Source organism: Aphanomyces invadans (assembly GCF_000520115.1).
Source record: "Aphanomyces invadans strain NJM9701 unplaced genomic scaffold supercont1.9, whole genome shotgun sequence".
NCBI lineage: Eukaryota > Oomycota > Saprolegniomycetes > Saprolegniales > Verrucalvaceae > Aphanomyces > Aphanomyces invadans.
In genome coordinates this window covers 179169-199274 of record NW_008580154.1, presented here as the reverse complement: position 1 = coordinate 199274, position 20106 = coordinate 179169, and the positions used below count along the sequence as shown (strand labels likewise).

General features: G+C 55.3%; 8 protein-coding genes across 13 annotated transcripts; 5 read left to right on the top strand and 3 right to left on the bottom strand.

The window, feature by feature from the left end:
* Positions 1–174: 174 nt before the first annotated feature.
* H310_05263 lies at positions 175–4775 on the top strand. Of its 2 annotated transcripts, XM_008869930.1 has the most exons (18): positions 175–511; positions 569–718; positions 768–956; positions 1006–1313; positions 1361–1469; positions 1531–1600; positions 1672–1790; positions 1850–2005; positions 2047–2098; positions 2142–2284; positions 2338–2476; positions 2541–3012; positions 3094–3202; positions 3288–3453; positions 3510–3766; positions 3874–4150; positions 4197–4345; positions 4400–4775. In XM_008869930.1, the coding sequence occupies exons 1-18, from the start codon at positions 203–205 to the stop codon at positions 4598–4600; spliced, it is 3375 nt and encodes a 1124-aa protein (XP_008868152.1). In that variant the 5' UTR covers positions 175–202; the 3' UTR covers positions 4601–4775. The 2 variants fall into 2 exon arrangements, with proteins under 2 accessions (XP_008868152.1, XP_008868153.1); XM_008869931.1 differs by lacking the exons at positions 3094–3202; positions 3288–3453; positions 3510–3766; ... (1 more) ...; positions 4197–4345; positions 4400–4775 and having other exon boundaries at positions 2541–3091.
* H310_05262 (hypothetical protein) lies at positions 4554–5079 on the bottom strand. The gene is made up of 2 exons (XM_008869929.1): positions 4874–5079; positions 4554–4826 (listed from the first exon to the last, which is right to left on the bottom strand). The coding sequence occupies exons 1-2, from the start codon at positions 5060–5062 to the stop codon at positions 4650–4652; spliced, it is 366 nt and encodes a 121-aa protein (XP_008868151.1). The 5' UTR covers positions 5063–5079; the 3' UTR covers positions 4554–4649.
* A 971-nt stretch (positions 5080–6050) lies between these two features.
* H310_05261 (hypothetical protein) lies at positions 6051–7683 on the top strand. The gene is made up of 3 exons (XM_008869928.1): positions 6051–6390; positions 6440–6524; positions 6588–7683. Exons 1-3 carry the CDS (start codon positions 6121–6123, stop codon positions 7616–7618), a joined length of 1386 nt encoding a protein of 461 aa, XP_008868150.1. The 5' UTR covers positions 6051–6120; the 3' UTR covers positions 7619–7683.
* A 1107-nt stretch (positions 7684–8790) lies between these two features.
* On the top strand, positions 8791–9771 carry H310_05260 (hypothetical protein). Of its 4 annotated transcripts, XM_008869925.1 has the most exons (4): positions 8791–8859; positions 8931–9155; positions 9207–9334; positions 9380–9771. In XM_008869925.1, the coding sequence occupies exons 1-4, from the start codon at positions 8829–8831 to the stop codon at positions 9656–9658; spliced, it is 663 nt and encodes a 220-aa protein (XP_008868147.1). In that variant the 5' UTR covers positions 8791–8828; the 3' UTR covers positions 9659–9771. The 4 variants fall into 4 exon arrangements, with proteins under 4 accessions (XP_008868147.1, XP_008868146.1, XP_008868149.1 ...); XM_008869924.1 differs by having other exon boundaries at positions 8931–9334; XM_008869927.1 differs by having other exon boundaries at positions 8791–9155.
* Positions 9772–10250: 479 nt separating this feature from the next.
* Positions 10251–14051, top strand: H310_05259 (hypothetical protein; the record flags this gene model as incomplete). Its single annotated transcript, XM_008869923.1, has 12 exons — positions 10251–10533; positions 10592–10775; positions 10833–10895; positions 10938–11692; positions 11753–11889; positions 12022–12261; positions 12317–12483; positions 12591–12726; positions 12804–12923; positions 12981–13140; positions 13197–13588; positions 13638–14051. 12 exons carry the CDS (start codon positions 10251–10253, stop codon positions 13917–13919), a joined length of 2919 nt encoding a protein of 972 aa, XP_008868145.1. The 3' UTR covers positions 13920–14051.
* On the bottom strand, positions 13599–16207 carry H310_05258. 2 transcript variants are annotated; one of them, XM_008869922.1, is made up of 3 exons: positions 15324–16207; positions 13890–15268; positions 13701–13823 (listed from the first exon to the last, which is right to left on the bottom strand). In XM_008869922.1, exons 1-2 carry the CDS (start codon positions 16140–16142, stop codon positions 14027–14029), a joined length of 2061 nt encoding a protein of 686 aa, XP_008868144.1. In that variant the 5' UTR covers positions 16143–16207; the 3' UTR covers positions 13701–13823; positions 13890–14026. The 2 variants fall into 2 exon arrangements, with proteins under 2 accessions (XP_008868143.1, XP_008868144.1); XM_008869921.1 differs by having other exon boundaries at positions 13599–15268.
* A 109-nt stretch (positions 16208–16316) lies between these two features.
* H310_05257 (hypothetical protein) lies at positions 16317–17748 on the bottom strand. The gene is made up of 5 exons (XM_008869920.1): positions 17195–17748; positions 17075–17138; positions 16886–17016; positions 16675–16821; positions 16317–16625 (listed from the first exon to the last, which is right to left on the bottom strand). The coding sequence occupies exons 1-5, from the start codon at positions 17741–17743 to the stop codon at positions 16440–16442; spliced, it is 1077 nt and encodes a 358-aa protein (XP_008868142.1). The 5' UTR covers positions 17744–17748; the 3' UTR covers positions 16317–16439.
* Positions 17749–17936: 188 nt separating this feature from the next.
* H310_05256 (hypothetical protein) lies at positions 17937–19867 on the top strand. Its single transcript, XM_008869919.1, has 9 exons — positions 17937–18155; positions 18205–18460; positions 18507–18666; positions 18747–18843; positions 18906–18958; positions 19012–19114; positions 19164–19430; positions 19503–19628; positions 19695–19867. The coding sequence occupies exons 1-9, from the start codon at positions 17960–17962 to the stop codon at positions 19754–19756; spliced, it is 1320 nt and encodes a 439-aa protein (XP_008868141.1). The 5' UTR covers positions 17937–17959; the 3' UTR covers positions 19757–19867.
* The last annotated feature ends 239 nt before the right edge of the window (positions 19868–20106 follow it).

Below are 20106 nucleotides of genomic sequence, written 5' to 3'. Positions count from 1 at the left end.
GGCGCTCATCCATCTATTGTCCCTGTCGTCGCTTGCTCCCTCGAGCGAGTGGGTCGTCGACTCGGCCACGCTGCTGCGCTCTTCACCTGGGAGAACATGACAACATGAACTTCAACTCACATTAATTTGTGTTGCTTGCAGAATAACACTATTTCCAAGTAATGTTGGAAAGAACACGACACCCAGATCCAACTGCGGGAAGATGGCAAAGCCCTCCGCCGACTGCCTCGATGATGGACAGAACAGCTCTCTGGAGCCGTTGCTGTCACCGCACCGTGAAATCAATGATAAGGTGGATGCAGCCGGGAATTCTCCGCGTCGACTACGACGCTGGACGTGGAAACACACTGCAGTGTTGGGTATCGGAGGGATTGCAACTGCCCTTGTCGTGTTGGCCTTCAGTATTCGACCTCTCGCCCTGCGTGCCATCGACACCACAAAAATGGATATTCAACGCATGCAGCTGCAGTTCCCACGCAATGACTCAGTCCAGCTGACGACACAACTCGCGGTAACGACTACTCCCCTTGAGGGCACACCATATTCAGCTTGAAATATTGCATGATAGATCACATCCGACAGTCCGTTTGGAGTCACTATGCACCCCGCTCAATTGGCAATTCAGTTCGAAAACGCCACGGTGGGCATCTTTTACACGCCTGCGATGGACATTTCCAAAGGCACCAACGTGCATACGATCGCCAACGCAACATTGACGGTGCGATGGAGCACTCTTGTCTCTATGTTACGAGCGTCCATGCGTCTAGGTCACCAATTTCCAAGCGTGGACGAAATTTGCCGGCGCCATGGTCCACTCGACAAACATGACTTGGACATTGTCTGGCGAAATCGACATTAGCCTGCACCTGTTGTCGATCCCAATCTCCAACTTGCCATTCACCAAAACGATGGGTCTCGGTGGAATGGATGGTTTGCGCTCGCTTACTGTGTCCAAGGTGCTGTCGGCGCCCATGAGGTCACTCTGAACTCGTCGCTTCGTTCCAGATGGACCTCTCCAAGTCCACAGAGACACAGGTCCTGGCAGCCATCGACACGTGCTTGCACAACCCGTCTGCTGTAGCACTGACCCCCGTCGGATCGCTTTGCTTCGATGTGTTTTACCGTCACCCGATCACAAACGTCTCGACCTTTGTGGGCATCTTGACGTCGATCAATTCGTCGCTGCCGGTCTCGAGCACCGACGCATCCGATGCCAAATGCACAGCGTATGGCGCCACAGGCATGAACAGCATGACGTTGAGTGGCCATATTGTGTCGAGTGACCCAGAAGCGACCAGCGCCCTGATTTCCCAGTACGTAAGATCACCGCGCTCATCCCTCAAGGTGTCCCGTTGTGCAGATACTTGAGTGGGAACGCAACCCACGTGCAAGTTGGTGGCTGCTCGCCGTCTGCGTCGTCGATATCGCTCTACAATGCAGCGCTCCGATCACTGCGCTTGAATTCCACGGTAGCGGGTTGGCACTTCAATTCGGTCATGCTGACCTCCCGCGCCTTGGATGGATTCGTAGCTGCCGCCAAACCCCCTACCTTTGATTCAAGACTTGGCATTTGCATCGATGGACGTCGTGCCTCAAACCGGTGCGTCCATGCTGCTTGAGTTGCGCGAAGAGGCGACGTATTGGCTCATGGCACGTCGGTGAAAATGTTAGATACAATCGTGGGCATGCACACCGTGGTCAAGGCGACAACGCACAGTCCACTAGGAAACCATTCGCCGCTCACGCTCTCGTCGATGACGATGGCGGTCGAGCTGCTGAGCGGTGACGAGGTGTGTGCAGGATTCCCTGTTTACACGATGGAGAATGTACGAAACAATCGGATGGACAGGAGAGGTTGGGGACGTTTGTGACGCATCGAGTCGACGTGACAGGCAACGTGAGTGGCACGACCAACCTGACGTTGGCATGCAATGCGTCGTTGCACCTGTTCGAGAACGGCATGCCGTTTGGGCGGTTTGTGCGCTCGCTCGTCCAGCTTCGCCAGGTACAACGTGGAGCTGTGAAACCCGTGATAACGGCGCGTAGACACCAATTTGGGTGCGCGGGTCGTTCAACGTTATCGCAACGGGGGCGTTGGGTACGAGCTGCCTCGTGTGTCCAGGTTGCAGAAAGTGTACTAGGCACGCTGAGGTTGACGAATGTGCCGGTGCACGTGCTGAGCTTGGTGGGCGGCATGGCTGGCTTGTCCAACGTGTCGATTGTCAACTTTTCATTGCCGGGGCCGCATTCGTCCGAGGGCCAGCAAGTGACTGCCGTCTCCGACGTACGTTGCTGTTCATGGCGTGAACCCAACGCGTTCACGTTATGCGATCGCAGATTTGGAACCCGTCTGCGATTGCGATGGACGTGGGCGACGTGCAACTTCGGCTTGCCGTCTCCACCAAGAGTGTGCTTGGTTTTGTCGCCACACACATGACGCTGGAGCCACAGTCGACCTCGCGAGTCCACCTCGACGGTAGAGGCCTCCCCCACTCGTATCATGTCTTGTGTATGACTGCGCGCTGTCTGAACCACTTCAGGGCACTTGAACCCGGCCGTTGATGACCACGGAGACCTTCACCCCGATGTGAATGCGTTCTTTTCCCGGTATATTTCGAATGAACCGTCGCTGCTCGAAATTGCCATTACGAGCATCAACACGACGATTCCGTGGGTCCAACAAAGCCTGGCGCGCACCCAAGTGCAAACGGTGTTTCCCGGAGTTGCTGTCGACTTGATTTCCCACCTGGCCATGCCTGAGATGCACATTCATTTCAACGCCACAGCCATGATCATGCACGCGCGGATGCAGGCACGGGTGGCGTTGCCGTCAGCGCTCGCACATCTCCCCATCAACATCACGCACTTGGAGCTGTCGAGTCAGTTGGTCAGCAACCACAACGTGTTGAGCCACGTGGTGATTCCGTTCCAAGCGGTCGAGTACTCGCCGACGGGCTTTGGCACGGGGTCTGTCGCGTTCGAATCGGACATTTCGCTGCATGCCATCGACGTGTACGACATCGCTTTCACGTGTGGATACGTCTTGCAGTTTGGGCATGGCTTGCCGATGGTAACGCCGTGATGCGATGGTAGGGCGGCGATGGCGCAGTTTGTGAGCCGCCTCATGTTTGCCTCGGGGACTGTGCCGTTAACAATTGAAAGCAGCCGTGGACCACCTGCAAATGACGCTCAGCTGGACAAGGTAGGGACCCGATGGACCCAGCCATGGATGGCATGTGTGCTCGATTGAAGCCACGTTTGACATGATGTGATCAACGGCTTTGTAGATGCGCCACGCAATGGAACGAGCGGACGGCGTGTCACCGGTCGTGAAAACTCCCATGGGACGTTTGGCCTTGTCCAACTTGCCTGTGAATGCGACGCTCATGTTGGTGGGCATGGACGGCTTGCAACTCGACGGGGTGAATGTCACGTCTGTGGATATTGTGTCTGGTACCTTCGACCCTTCCATCTCGGTGGCACGCGTCGATGGTAATAATCTGGTCCAGGAACAAGCGACTCGCTGGTGCTGTCGATGGCTCTCACCTTGTGGAATCCATCTCAAGTGACCGCCATCTTGGACTCGTTATCGGTGCAAGTGTGGTTGAACGAATCGCTTCTCGGTGAGGCAGCACTGGCAAACGTGTCGCTGGCATGCTGCCACGTCATGAGCGCACTGACTGGGTTGTTTTCGTTCCATCCGACCAACATGACGGCTGGACGGGCGTTTTTGTCGCGCTTTGTGTCAGGCAAGGCGGCCCAGGAGGTACGATGCTGCCCAATCTTGGTGGCCGAGCCATGGCAAGGCGAAGCTTCACTTTGTTGAACGTCGTGGTGCTCACGGGAGGCCGCGGGGTCGGGGGCTATTTCTAGGTGCATATCCGGGGCTCGAACGAGAGCAATCCGAACCCATTTCTCCGAGTGGCACTCCCAAAGCTCCAGCTCACGTCTGCAGTCCCGTCGTTGTCGCAGTTCTTCCCGCACATGCCAACCCTCGTGTCGCTCTCCAAGATGTACAAGCCGTCGATTTGGGACCTGTTCACGGTCGCGACCGCATTGAAAGTGCGCAACCCCTTTGGCCACGCCATCAATGTGACGGCGACGAATCTGCAGCTCTTTCCGTGTGCTACCCAGCACAAGGACGCGTCTGGTAGATCTCGTGGACTTCCGCTTGCTTCAATATCTGCACGTTGTAGGGCGGCTGATCTGCTCCAAGTACTACGACGTCCCGCTTGCTCGATTCAACCCGAAAGAATTTATCGCGATGGTGATTCCAGCCGCCACGACTCCCGAAGGATGCTTTACCTGCTGCCAAGGAGCAAAATGCTGGGAGGCGATGCCGCTGGTACAAAGTCAGTGGAATGACTGCTCGGAGTTGATAGAACTCGGGGATGTGTAGTGCCCTGGTGCGACGGTCGGATCGTGCATGAAAGCCAAGGTCGACATGTCCCTGTGGAGTTTCGAGATGATCAAGACGTTGTATGCTACCATGACGACGGGTCTCTTGATGCATGTAGAAGGCACCCTCACTGCGATGATTGACGCATACCCGATGGAACTTGACTACGTCCAGGATGAATTGCTCGTGGTTATGGCATAAAGACGACTTTTTGTTGTATGGAACGTGTTTGTACATGACGTGGATTCGCTTACGAGCTGCCTCGGACAGTGTCCGCTTGAGGCTGCTGCTTGACTGGAGTCGTCGCAGGTGTGGATGTAGCAGACGACGAAGCGTCGACCTTCGAGTCCACGTCCACCGACTTGCCGTCGTCGCCCGCTTTTGCGGACGTGGTCTCAAGCTTAACGCTGTCAATAAGGTCAAAGTACTACAAGGTCATGGCAGGGATGTGAAGTGGAGCAGCTCGAGTTGTACCTGTGCGGCATGTTTCAGCTTGGCGAGATCCGCATCCTGCGTGGCCTTCTGCTTCTGCAGCTTCCGGCGCTTGTATGGGCTGAACATGAGGTCTTCCAGGGGAGTCTGGAGCTCGTCTTCAGTGGAGACAGTGCTTCGTCGCCGCCGGTGCTGTGCTCCTTTGAACGTGGCGACCATCGTGCTCCTCATTCGCCGCCCAAAGTGCAATTTGAATCCCCGCGAGTCCCGCCAGACGGATAAACAAACGCTTTCCGGATGGGTTTGAATCATCCGGATAGTGCCCCTTCCAATATCCGGACTCGATGTCCTCTATGACTTGATGACGTCTTGCGGCACGACCATGAGGCAGCCACATTGTCCTGCAAAGGTAAAGGGGACATCGAGGCCATTGGTCGGGCCGTGATGTTGTGTGCGTTCATGCGTTGGTGGCTGGTCACGTAGTCGAAGCAGCACTTCGATCTGTGCTCGACCTGCACAATTTTGCGGTCAATGAACGTGCTGGGAACGATCTTGTGCCCCTTCCAGTGCCGTTCCAGAGTCCCCACGACATAAGGAGATGGACGGCTCATCGTTCGTACCAATCTCATCGGCGCGGTGTCTAGTGTCGCGTGCCGCCGCAAGGAGTGTCGTGCGGTTTCAGGGCGTGTTAGGGGCTTGGTTTACTCCCGCAGACGGTGGCATCGTCAGCCGTTGCGAACGCTCCTTGGCTTTACCAGCTGTGCTTCATCCTGCGTGTTCCTCCGCACCAGGCCTCACCGATTTGGCGCTGGTGTATAGGATGCATGGCGCCAAGTCGTGATAACTCATCCCTCTGGCGCAGGCGAACTCTGGGTGGAAACTGGATGTTACGGCAACATGCCATTAACGATATAATCACGCTTTAATATTTACCCACACGTTAAACCCGTCTGTTGTTCGATGGCATGTTTCATAGCGGTTTTCGAATGTGTCGACATTTCGCCAATTGTGGATGGCTAATCGCTGAAAGGCAGTGCCTCACCAACCAACCCGTGAAGCAAGTCAGTGGATCTCCCTCCACGCCTGCGCGTTTTCTGGAGTATACGTTGCTGTGGAGAACTGGTCGATTCTTGGTTAAACGTAGTTGAACATACTTTACACGAGAGGAGATGAATAAAACGCCAGTGCATGGCGGTAAAACTGCTACAAAAAGTAGCCTGCCCCGGCAGTGGTAATGGTCGAGACGGCGCGGGTGTCCGCCATGCGGCACACACTTTGGGTTTCTCGCTATGGTGGCGAGCGAAATCAACTCGTCGACGACGCCCGCATACGACGGCCATGAGACTGCGCGGTCCTCGTCGATCGTCCTGCATACAGAACTCCCAGATGCCGATGACAAGCGCGACAGCACCCCGTTCTTATTCAGCCAGCTCGTATCGAAGAAGCGATGGCTCATGGTTGCTGCTGGATTGGTTTTCGTTGGCGCCACGATCGCAGTCTTGGCGTCGTCCACGTCCTCCGGCGACGAAGCTAGCCAGGCGTCTGGCGTACGCAAAGAGGTACACGTGCTCATTTCCACGTGTCGATCGTGCTCTCAAGTTTGCCTAGGACGCTGCAACTCCTGCTCCTGCAGCCGCCTCCAACGACGAAACTTCTGTCTCGTCGAATGGCCTCGAATCCTCCGTGCTGTCAGGTACCAACTACCTCTGCCCAACGTAACTCGCGCCATCCCTTCGTCACGAGAGGTCTCTCGTAGATGTCGCAACACTAACTCCCGAATTCACGCCGGTCAATACAACCAACTCGACGTCCGACGCGACGGTGGGCACCCCCGACCCGACCACGTCAGCACCGACGACTTCGTCGACTCCTGAAACCACCTTGGCGTTGGAATCGATTGCTTCCGCCCCCGCCGCTGCTTCGACAACTGCACCTCCCACTGCCCCGCCGACAGCGCCTCCGACGTCGCCGCCCTCCACGCCCCCTCCTGCGCCTCGATATGCCTACAAAGACACCAAATTCGACTGGCTCAACATCAACGAGTGGCAGGGAGACAACAACTGGTCCCCGCAATTCGCAGCGGGTGGGTTCAAAGGCGACAAGATCGAAGTGTCGACGTTTGGCAAGCCTTTCCACCAGTCGCCCGTCTTGCGCACGAAGCGCGGCTGGTCTGGCGAGAAGATCTGGTTTATCGAGTGGGTGACGTACCCCGGCTCGGACACAAACATTTGGGCCCTCCCGACGTCGCTGACGAGTCAGTTTGGCGACCCGCGATGGCCCAACTGCGGCGAGTACGATATCTACGAGATGTTCAATGGCGACGCCGCGATCGGTCACTCGGGGACGAAGAACCACTTTTACGGCGGCGGGCTCGACTCGTTTGGCCAGAGCACCATGCACATGGCATCACCGACATGCTTTGCGCCGTTCTTTGTGCGCCAACCGTCCGTCGGGTCGCAAGCCGCGCAGTGGCCGGTGCGCTTCCACAGCAAGATCTCGATGGCGGTCGTGTTTGGGCGCGACAACAACGGACTCTTCATCCAGCAGATCCTGGACCCGACCGTTGTGGACGGCGCCGACGGCACGGCCGAGATTCGTGGCGGCACCGCCGCCGAAAAGATTTACAACAACGCCAACACGTACTGGGGCGTGAAACCCGAAGGCGGATGCGCCGCGGGCCACGACCCGAACGGCGGGTACCCGTTCTTCGGCGAGTTCCGCCTTGTCTTTCAAGAGCAGTTCAATGGCAAGTTTGACATCACCAACATCCGTGTCCTCTCCAAGTAGTTAATGTAATACAGTGATGTTTGTGGGGGTGCGGGCGTGACGAGCGACTGCTATGGTCGGTCGCGTCCGAATGAATCACGTCTGAGGGACGCACAGCTGGCATCAATGGTTTCTCATGCATGCGATTCTCGGCGACACGGTGTGTTGCCGAGATCTGTCCATTCTTTCTCGACGGGCATGTCGAGAACAGCCCTGAATGCCGTGCTTCGTCGCGGTGGCGACATGGAAGTGAGGTTGGCGGGCAACTCACTGCACACGACCAGCAAACGTGAGATCGTGGCGGTTCTGGCTGTCTTGTGGCTGTCATGAAGCTAGCCCTACCTGGTGACAGTTTGGTCGGCAGATTTACCCTTCGACTGACAACATGCGCCACGCTGGCGGCGACACAAGCCCCACCTTGAATACACTCGGGACAGCATACGTCGCGACAGCGCGTTGTCCAGACCAACAAGCCATTCCTTGAAACGGGGCCGACGTCATGACGGCGTGGACGACGTTCATTTGAGTTCCTCCGTCGAAGTCGTAGGACTGCGGCAGCCCCTCGACTGCCGATGGGTGTTTCGCTAACTTCCTCGCCACTTCCCCGTGGCGCCTGTAACATGTGCCTCCTTTTGCGACAAGTACTTTGGCCGGAGTGCGGCAAGCAGGACCCTCCATGCAAGTGTATGCTGCGTGGACGTGCGCGGCGGATGCGGTGGAATTGGATGCTCCGCAGAAAATTGCAGCCAAAGACGAGTCCTCCTGTGGCCAGCTTTACACTGCTGTCGTCGTTTTGAAGAAGCGCAAAGAAGGGTCCAGGCGGCGTTTGCCATCCAGTTTGACCTTGCCTAGCACAGGATGGGCTTGATTGTGTGCATTTTGTCTGATGGACATTTGAATAGTGTGACATAAAGATCCATCCACCACACCACTCGAATTCACGTGCACTCGAGATCAATCTGCATTCCAGCACGTTACTTGGTGGGGGACGAATGAGCGAGAACACAGCGCCTCTAGATGCGCAGCCGATAAGTCTCCCCGTTTGAGTTCTGAAGCTCGCCCTTGTCGTGGATGGACCGACGGACCGCGTCGTTGACGCGTGTCCTTCGTGTTTGGAGAATTTTGCACAACGGAGGACGATTTACTTGAAAATTGAACAAATTTTACACAATTTTAGTGCGTTTGATGGGGCCTGACATTGTGGCGTTGGTGCGGCAGAGGAAGGGCCGTCATGCCGGTCGCAGCCATCATCTTCGACCTCGGTATCAACGATACACATCTCAACTGCTCATGGACAGTCCCGTGTACAAGCAATTCACATGGGTGTGAGTAGATGGGACCCTCATCGACACGGAAATGCTCAGTGTGGAGACACTGACGGAAATTGCCGGCCCATCCTATTCGCTCGACTTGCAAAAGCGAATCCTTGGCATGCCTAGCCACGAGTGGACTCGAATCGTGATCGACGAGTTGAACTTGACCATGTCACCGGACGATCTAGCGCATGCATGGCACACGATCTTGGGCACAAAGGTCACATCCAGCGTTTTGCTGCCAGGTGAGTTGCTCGATCCTGTTATTTCAACCTGCAGCTGGATTTACCGTTCAGGGGCATTGGACCTCGTCCAGAGCCTCAAGAATCAACCTAACGTCAAGGTCGCGCTCGCCACATCATCGACGTCCAAGGCCGTCGCGATCAAGCGTTCAGTCCACCCGGCACTGTTTGAAGCATTTGAGGTACGAACGATGTAGAAGTGGTTCTGAAATACGCTGCTGCCATAGGTGATCGTTTGCGGCGATGACCCCGCCGTCGTTCATGGAAAGCCGAGCCCAGACATCTTTCTCGCGGCGGCAACGCGCCTTGGCATCGCAGACACGACGACGTGTGTCGTGGTGGAAGATTCCCCGAACGGCGTCAAGGCTGGACGAGCTGCAGGCATGCAAGTAGTGGCAGTCCCGGATGGCCGCTTCTACGACGAAGTCGGCATTGCCGCGCGATTCACGGACGCCGACATCGTGTTGAGGTCGCTCGAGCACTGGCACACGGCAGTTTTTCAGTAATACGTCGCGGTGCATACAAATCAGGAACGAATTTGCACCCGTGACATCGATAGACCAATGTAGCGCTTCAATACACAAGATGGCGACGCCGTTGTTCGACATGCGGCTTCAGCAGTGTCAGGAACAGCACCGGAAAAGGTGTCAGTGAATGGATAGCTAGTCTCTCGAACGTCTATACGACGACCGCTCATGATGGCGCGAGGCAGAGTGTGCTGCCCGGTTTGCCTCGATAGCCCCGTCGATGACAGAGGCAAACAAGTTGATGGCTTCAACGAAGGTCCCAAGTCGTTGGCAGTCAACACGTGCATGTATCAAGCCTTTGTCCTCCCCCTGCGATCCAAGTACTCGAGCTCATTGCACCCATCTCTGTAGCCATTGCGAGCTCCTCCATGGACCACTCGTGGTGTGTCCATCGAGTCGTCGCGACCGCCGAGATGCTTGATGAAATCCACTTGCTGGGATGATGATTAAAACGTCGTCGCCAGCCAATCAAAACGCACAAGCTTGGATCTATAGTGAAACCAAGTCAAAGTGATTTTCAATGAAGATTTGCAGTTTTTTGATTCCCGCGACAACTCAAAGGGAAACCGACATGGCCACGGGCGACGGCGGCGATGCCAAGGGGCCGTCGCGCGTGATGTCGTACCACGACCGCCTTGTGCATTTCTACACGGAGCACAATCCATCCATGATACCGTCCATTGAGTCCCTGTTGAGAAGGTACAAAGGGGAGGAAGAGGCATTGATTCAGAGCGTCCACATCAAGTACGACGTTCGTGATCTCGTGTCCGACGAGGCAGTAGACGACATATTCGAAAACGAGAGGTACTCTTACCTGACCATGTCGTTTGGCAGCACGTACAACACCTACCCAGGTGCAGCCTCCTCCCATCTCTATCCCTCCCGACAACCACAGGTCTTGTCATGTCGTAGGGCATTTGTTGGTCCTGGACCGAAAACGATGGAGTGCTGCGAGCGGGAAGCCTTCATCCCAAGACATGCATGAAGTCGAACCAACTCTCCCAGATGGATACGAGTGGACTGGGCAATGGACAATCGATTCGACGTACGTCAAATGCGACAAGGAAGGATGGACCTATGCGTTCGATTTCTCCAAGTAAGGCCGCCTCGTCCTTTGTGCGCCGTTCTTCTCACGAACAGTCGCCGTCTTCAGCTTCAGAGCTATGCTGCTCAATGATCAAAGCCATAGTGCGGCAGGCATGACAGACTATGTTCGGTAGGAGCGTCTCTCCCTGTTTCGCCACATGACGTTTCCTAGACGTAGGCGATGGATTCGCCCCCGACGCCGTCGAGCACTTCCCTTGCCTGCTTCCCAATCGTCCCAAGATTCAACTGCCGAGATGTCCTCTATCACACCGGACGAGACGACTGGGCTCTCATCCGCTTCCCATGGTTCCACAGCTCCGACGGCGCCACCTCCACCGAGTCCGTATCGCCATTTCGCCGCGCCGACAACCATGTCGGAGCTGCAAGCGTCGTGGATCTTGCACCTTCGCGCACTCAAAAGTGTTCACTCTATGCTGCACCATGCCCGTGCGGCTCGGGTACTTCGCTGGCGGGCCGCCAAAGCCCAGCTACAAGCTCAACTCACCGAACTCGCGAGCCCGTCCCAACGACTGCCACATAATCAATCCAAGCTAGACATTCTGAAGAGAGCCATGTGGTTTCCTGTTGAGAAAGGGTACATTTGGCGCGCGAGTTTGGCGGGGGTGTTTGTGGGGCTGCAAGACTTTTGGGTGGAGCGCCTTGCGCTGACCTTCCAACTCCACTTTACCGACCCAACTCGACTCGAAGCAACGTTTCAGGGGGCGTTCTGCGGCGAATTCCACGGCATCAAAGTGAAAGGCGATAAAGGGACGCGGATTCCAAACGCCAAGTGGAGTCAAGTTGCCTCGGATTTTGAGTTTCGCGGTCGGTGGGCGTTGCTGTGCGAAAAAGAGCCGACGGGATGGACCCTCGACCAAGCCAAGTCGACTCCTGTCGACTTTACCGCGATGAACATGCAATATCGAGGTACAGCATTGCGTCGTGGACTGAATTCTCTAGCCCAACGCCACGTACGATCGTGCGTAGGCGGACTCGGGATCCCGGACGCCTTGGTCCAACTAATCTTGCAAGACCTTGTGACAAACTACATCACCGACATCGTTGCGAAGTCGCTGCCGCCAGAACTCAACAAACTAATGTTGCGGCCAACCTCGGGCATCGAGGTACGATCGCCTTCCTGAACCCACTCTTCGTACGAGTTTGCTGACCCGCCGCCTCGTTCGCACGACACGATGTGTTTGTTGTCCATGCTGTTCACCTTTGTTTCGATCGACATGTCAAGGAATGTGCGATAGGTAGCAGGGGAGTTGGTCGTGGATGGGCTGGATCTCGCAGCTACGGTACACAGCACCTTGTGCGCCAGTAGCAAACAACGAGAGGATGACCCGGCAAGTCAAGTGCTTCAAGTGCTCAACTTGACGCGACCGCAGCTGAATTTACTCCTCTCGACACGGCAGTACAATGGCCTCGACATGCTTTTCCCTTCCCTCGCACAGTTTACTAGATACGTGCGATTGCATGCGCTCGACCCACGGGTACGATGGCCGCTGCCTCGTTGTCGGGTGCCACGTTTCGTGAATTGTTGCAAAGGCCGACGATCAAGACGTTGTCGAAAACTTGACCAAGGAATGGATCGACACATGGGATCGCATCCTCGAGCTGCTGCAGCTGCAGAGGCAGTTGCATCCTTGCGACGGCACCAACAGCGCGTACAGCATGGCTCCGATCTCGTTTGAAGAGTTGATCCAGCACACCAAGTATGTCGTGCTTGCGCATTGTTTTCGATCGTCGACATGGTGGCCGTTCTGGTTTGGTTCGGTGACGGTGGGTGGGCATGCGTTAAGATGTGACTTTTGGATGACAGGCGCCACGTTTTGCAAAAGCAATTGCCCGTGCGAGTGCACTTGAACCAGCTCAACTGGCGCGTGCACGTTCCCACGATGCTGCATACTCTGTCGACTTGGCTGACCAACTCTGCGACCCGTGTGTCGACATCCGCTGTACGACGTGCAGAATGCTCTTGCCGTGTGGCGATGTGAGGTTGCGGCAGCCACGTTTGACTCGCTGTGTGGTCTAGGCGGCAAAAGTGATGGGAATTCGCCTTGGGCGGAAGAAGGAAGCGCCTCGAAATGACGTGGCACCTTCCAGCACCCCTGCGTTCGTGACGATCGTCTTGGACAGGCTCAAACGCTTCATGGTGTGGTTGCCCGACGCGATGGAAATGAATTTTGTGGCACGATCACTTGGGACGTAGGAATCGGGCCTGGTGCGGCTCTTTCACACGGTGATGGAAGGCAAGGTCAGTGGAATCGGTCGTGCATCTACTTGCAACGACGACGACGCGTTACTGCGCCTGCAACTCCACGACGTTCAATTGAATGCCTGTGGACCACTCGATTGGTCTACATCGTTTGGTACGTCATCCTGCGCCGACCGCACGTTTGGACCATTCGACAACAGATGCGATTAGCATGGACAAGATCGGTCGGCAGATGCCGCATCAGCACCATCCCATCGCAGCCAGACTTGCCGCCAAACGTGACGTTCATGCTCGAGCCCCGGGCTTCCGTCGACCCTGCCGCGCTTGCAACGTCGACGCCTGAAGCTGTGTCGGCTACGCTGACCAACATCCAGTCGTCTCTCGTTCTTGACACCACCCATGTGTGTGGGGAGGTTGTGGTGTGCGCCACCGAGTACGGCCGTGACGGCGCTTCATCGACGAAAGATGCGACGAATCTGCACATGCAATGGCATCCTGCGCTTGTCGCCAAACTACGCGTCGGCTCGATCCACGCGACTGCGTCTCTCCGAGCGTTGTTTCAAGTGAGTGTGGATGCAGTGCTCGAAACGTTGCCGTTCCCGGTATCTCGTCGTGAATTTCAAGTGATCGCAGTGTTTACCCAGCGTCTAGACGCCCGCCAAGCCCTGGCTCGACAAGATCATGACGACAGTACTCAAATACTGCGCATCCGACGCGCTCATGATGGCGTGGAGTGTCGGGACGTCGTTGGATGACGACGGCATGTGGACCTGCCATGGCGCTGGCGACCACCCCCAGCCGTTCTTGGCCTTTGATCAACTCCACTTGCTCACGCTGCTACATGACGTCGATGACCTCGTGGCGTTTGCGATTCAAATGCACGACAGTGCGACCGAGACGTACCCCGACCAAGGCACGAATTGCAACCAGTGACCACACTAAGGTGCTTGTACATCGGGACGTACAGTGTTTGGGACGATCAAAGGCCGACATCATGCACGATGGTTTCATTCTGCCAACATAGAAAAGCATTCGGCAACTTACTCGGTCCGGGTCACGACCAGCATCTCTTTTTGTGAAATGAGGTGCTTGAGCTCGCCAATGCGTTTTTCGAGGCGGTGGATATGGGATTGTGCGACTGCGACGGGATCCATCGTCATGGTGGAGGCCACGGCAGAGGTGACGTTGGTGGCGGTAGGAGGAAGAGGGACGGAGGCGTCATTTGCCGCCGGAGAAGCTGGTGTTGTTGACGCGTCCGACGACGGCAATGGACTGTCTTGAGCAGTCGAAGGTGGAGGGCTCGAGGTCGGTGGCGTCGTCGCCGCCTCGTTTGATTTGCTTGAAGGCGTGAGGACAGTACTACTTTTCTTCCGCATCAACAGCTCAACTTCCCTCGCTGCGATCTTTTGCTTGAGGTTTGCAATCGGATCGCTCTCTTTTTCCAGAGACTGAACTTGCTGCATACGTCGGCGCATCGCGTTGCAGTCTTCTATCGAGAGCTGGATCACAACAGTCTGTGTGCATGCTGTCAGTGGCTTCAAGCTCGACGCGTTGTTCGGAAGGCTGTTGGACGACGTATTTGGGCCAAGCACCATCTTGGACGACCGGAAAGGCTGCGCTGCCTGCGCCAGCGGCGGAGGCGGACTTCTCGAAGGCTCCAGGGTTGAAGCAGCCACCGAGGGTATCCTGGACGGGGACGCACACGACGGCGACGCGGTTAGCAGTTCCGACTCGACAGTCTTGTTGCCTTCGCCATTGTCCTGTGGGGCAGATGGCGACGACATCACCTTGGGTTTCTTTAGCGAGCGTTTTACTGCATTGCGCAAACTTTCAAGGAGCGACAGGTCTTCCGACGGGTCGACGTCAGGGGGAGTGGACGAGATAGTGGACTCGTTGTCTACGGGTGGCGTAATCACAGCAGGTGCAGAAGGCGGGAGTGGCGGTAGCGGCAAATGGATGGCTTCCTGCGGAGGACTAACGCGAGGGACGTGGTGGAAGTTTGGCGGCGCATGAGGTGGTGGGGGCAGATGCATGGAAGCCGGTGCTGAATGCGGTCGCGGGTGGCGGGACAACCCCCCGTGGGGTGCGTATGGAACGCACTTTGGACTCGTCGACGGAAAGGATGGCTGAGATGACGGTGGAAGGCACGGGTCATCCAAGACTACGCGGCGATGGACACGTAGGATGCTGCTTTCAGGAGGTGGCATCATGCGGAACACCCGACGAGCCGGCGGCGCCATGCCAAGGCGATCTTGGAGAGCATGATGTGGATACCCTAAATTCTAATGCGCGTTGGGTAAGGTCATCTTCGTTCGAAAGGTTCAACGTGGTACGTACCGTCATGGTTGAAGGAGGGAGACTGGGATTGTAGAGGCCACCACCAGACGCCATGGACGCTGCTTCCTGCAGCTTTCGCTTGAGCTTGCGCTGCTTCTTCTTGGACATCGTGGGAGGGATTTGAGTCGAAGGAGATGCTTTGACCAGTTGCCGCAGCGACGCTTGGCGATGAGCGACTTGGGCCTCGCGCAGATACGTTGCCTCCAACTGCTTTTGCTGCCATAACTCGTCCGTCTCGAGTTGACTGGGGTCGTCTGAAAGCTCGCCCTCTTCGCGATGGGTGCACCTTTCTACTTGAGGTGTGATTACCTGTTCATACTTGCTTTTCATCACAACAGCATCCATTGTCGACATGAACACTGTGGCGTCGTCGGTAGGTTGGGATTGGGCATCCTGAGCACCACCCCCTCCGTCGGAAGAGGAGTGCTGATTGTCTTCAATGCTGTCGTCGACATCCTGTGACAAATCAATTGCTCCAGCTGGGAACTGTTGGGGAGAAGGATCGGAACTACCACCGCCAGCCTGAGTCGCAAATTCCTCGTCTTCATCCGACTCCAAGTCCTCGAGAACGGACTCCAAAGCGTTTGCGACATGGACTGCAGAAGCTGCATTGTCTTGCTGTTCTAAGACTGGGTCGAACGGTTCATCTTCCTCAATCTCCATGGGCTCATCGAGTTGATGGAAGTGTTGGTCGGGGGAGGCGGGTTCTTTGATATCATCACCATCTTGGTCACACCTCTGTGCACGCAAGGGAAAGACATCATCCTCATCGCTGCTGCTGCTGCTAACAAGGTCCACGACGATAGGTTGACGGGACATGACGACGCGGCGTCGGCGGCGCAGTGGGCTCGTCCGCGACCGAAGGAATTCGACTGCAATGCAACTTGGTCGACCGTTTGACCGCTCAAGAGCGAAATTTTCAGCAATTAATTTAATTGGTGCAGAATATATGAGAGCAGGAGCGAAATCCAATAAAAATACAAAATGTTTTTATTCCTGTTGTCAGAATCAAGTTTTGATTGGTTGCAATTAAGCATTTATAAACCAATCAATGAATATTCCATGGATTTCCGCCACTTTCGAAATTGGATCCATCCAAGCAGCGAAGTTGGCCGATCAAATGACTTCTTTCCACTCATTCCAGCAGAGGTCGATCTTGGCGGCGGCGCCACTGCCTGCCTCCACGTACAAGGCCGCTGCGTAGTGCTGAAAGGATTCGTGAGCGACAAGGGCGCGAACGACTTCCTCTGTGGTTGCCCATTCCATGGCGATGATCCCGGTATTGCCCTTTTCCACCGCATTCTACAATAGTCCAACGGTCATTCCTTCATGGCGCATGTTCCCTGCAGACCTTGATGTGAATTGTGGCTTGCGCCCCAAACAACGACTTGGCTTGTGCAGGGGAGATACGGAATTTCCTCGTTTGAATGAGCTTCGGCGCGGCGTCCCCCGCTGCGAGCGCCGCTTCAATCAGCTGCAGCGCCACTTCCGAACTGCCCTGGTCGCATCAATGAGGTGAGTGATAAAGGTAAAACCTCTATCACCCCGATTCTCGGACTTACCGTCGACACACAGACGAAGACGACGTTGTTTGGAACACGAGCAAGTAGTCCATGCACGAATGGCACAATACTGCTGTCCTCAGTGTACCCCACCTCTGCGATAACTTCCGGTGGCAATTTAGCCAGCACATCTACAGCGCATTCTGTGTTCATATCCAATTTTGTGTTTTCCATCCCCTAGCACCTTACCACTCGGGCCAGGCGTGCCAATGCCCCAGTTGCCATCGCTTCCATTTGGGGTGAAGTCGAAGATCTGTGCATGCGGTGAGCACATGCTCAGTGCATATAGATAATGCGACTAGGTCATACCTCGCTCCACTTGTTGTCCCACACGCTAAATTTGGCAGCATCGAGTTGGTGCTGCAATCCCATGTACGCACTCGCAAAGGGCCGAATGCGAAGCCGTCTGGACGACTCGATAATCGGCGCTGTCGTGCAAAACAGGGCAATGTCCATGTTATCACAGTCGCGCGTGCGGAACTGCTGCACGACACAAACGACGGTCGTGCTGGTGCAGTTCCGCAAAAAGAGGCTGGCCATGCACGGTCCGATGAAAACAGTACAGTCGTGGCACTCGTCGATTTGGACGGACGTGCAGTGGTCGAGCACAAACACGTTCGTGTGGCGGCAGTCCTCGATGAGAAACTGCTGCCCGTTGACGGTGCCTGGGCGCTTCACGATTGTCGAGTTGATCTGCTTTGCCACGATGTAGTCTTCGCGCTTCAACGTCGGGTCCTTCCCAAACGTAAGCGGGGGCTTCTTCCCGTCCAGGGAAATCGACTTGGCGCTTTTGGACGAACGCTTCGCCGTCGAGTTGACGCGACGGCGCTCGCGTACTGCGACCAATTTGTTGCCCATCCTCGTGTGATCCAATTTTAGTCGAAAGGACGTGGCGTCAGATTCAATTTAGTCCATCAAATTCGAGGCAATATTGTATATAGTATTAAACAGAATACTTTAAATACGTATAAAATGACTTAGTTATTGTAATTGTATAATGTTACATCTACTTTTCCGGATTGCATTATCCGGATTTCGGCCGTAGATCTTCCACGAAACTGCACCTGCACGAGGATGGCAGGCCGAAGGATGTCGGCCGCGTTTTGGGTGCTCTCAATGTGCCTTTCAGCCACACATTGTATCCACTGCAAACTTCACACCAAGACATCGGACTTCCAGACACAGTACGCAGTCACAATTGCCATCGGCACGCCTGCCCAAGAGTTCGATTTGATTGTCGACACCGGGTCATCGGACCTTTGGGTGCAAGGTCCGCCTCCTTCACACGGGAATGGATGTGATGCTGATACGCGGCATAGGCACAGACTGCGTGGCGTGCAATAGCGAGCCACGGTTTGCCGCCTCGATGTCGAGGTCATTTCGTCCTAACTGCGTCCGTGGGAGCTGCACGTACACTATCTCGTACGGCTCGGGCAAGTCGTCGGCCAAGGTCGGGCAGGATGTCGTGTCCATGGAATCCTATGTTCTAGCGGACGACGTTCAATTTGGCGTCGTGTACGACGAAGACACGTCGATCACACAAGTCCTCGAGAACAGCGGAATCCTTGGGCTAGCGTACGATCGGCACGCCATCTAGTTGATCATGATGTTGTCAATGTAGGTTCAAGTCAATGGCAGCGTTCACGTCGCCGTGCGCGCAAGAGTACATGAAGTCGTTTGCGTTGTCGCTGAGTCGGACATCGCCGATGCTTTCCATCAACGAAGTGCTCCCAGCCTACAACGATCCAGCCCTACAGTGGGCCACCATGCCAGTGGAGGAGGTAAGCCATTCAGGACATTTCGCGCACGCCAGTAGTCCGCGTCATGCTTCCCCGTGTGACGATGTCTCTTCGTTTCACAGCTCGCCGGACTGTACTCGTACTGGATTGCCGGACTGCCGAATGCAACGCTCGGGTCGCTCCAGCTCTGTGGGACCACCACGAGCCGATGTCAAGCAGGTAGCAAGCATCGTGGAAGGTACCTCATGGACACTGACCAAATGCTGTGTCTCCGTGTGCAGTGCTCGACTCTGGCACCGGTTTCGTCGCCGTACCATCCTCCGAGTGGAACGCGGTACGACCACCCAACTGCCCATCTGCATGGCCCCAACTTGCATTGGGATGTAGGTGGTAGCCGAACTCCACTCGTTCGGGTGCTACTCCATGGGCGAGTCTGGGCCATTTTCGTGCCCCAGCATGACGCGCCTGCCAAATTTGACGCTTACGCTCGGTACTCTCAACAATCGGTCTCTCTCATCTGGACCCGACATTTTTGCCAGGAACGACCCAGGGCTATGCGTGCACCCTGACTCCATCCATGTATGCGTTTCAAAGCGCCGGCACAGTCGTCGTGGGTTTGATCATGTCGCCGCTCGACATGTGGATCCTCGGGTCGCTCTTTCTCGAGCAGTATTACATCGTGTTCGACGTGGAAAATCGCGAGATGCGCATGACAGAGCTCGTGGAAAACGTACCTGCAATGCCAGAGCTCGAGCCCGTCCCGATTTCGATCCACGACCAGCCATCGTACTTCGACCGATACTTTGGTACGACGCGCCTCACTCTGCGACATTGCGACATGGCCTTTCTCATCGATGCCATTGCGTGGCACTGTGCAGATGAAATCGTGGCAGAGCACGTGATGGTTGTCATCGTCCTCGTCGCGAGCTTAGCGCTGCTGTACATGATCGTGTGCCAGTCCGGCCCGCGCAAGCACCCATGGGATCGAACTGCGACGTCGGACGGTGCGCCTATTTCCGCTCTTCCCATCGTGCTACGTGAATATTACGTCGCACTCAAGTTGTCCATAGATATGCTGCTTGTGACTTTACTCGACCAGCACCACCAGTGGAAGCGCCAGCCGATCACTTAACACACCCCAGAACGCGACGACTCCCCCATGGAGCGCCGACTGTCGAGACGGGTGTGTCAGCAGAGCGTTGGTATTATTATTAAAAAACAATAAAATTAAATCAAAGCAACAATACCTACGTCAGTACTAGTATAGGGATAATCAACTGGCATTAGACCTATCCAACCTAAAATTTAAAAAGATATAACTTTTATTAATAACCAATATAAATTCTAAATATAGGTCTAAAAATTGTACTTCTAACTTCAGAAAAATTAGTAAATGGTAATGATAATAATATTAGGTATTGATAATAATATTAATGAAGAACCAAACATTGCTATAACCCCTCCAATTTTATTTGGTATTGA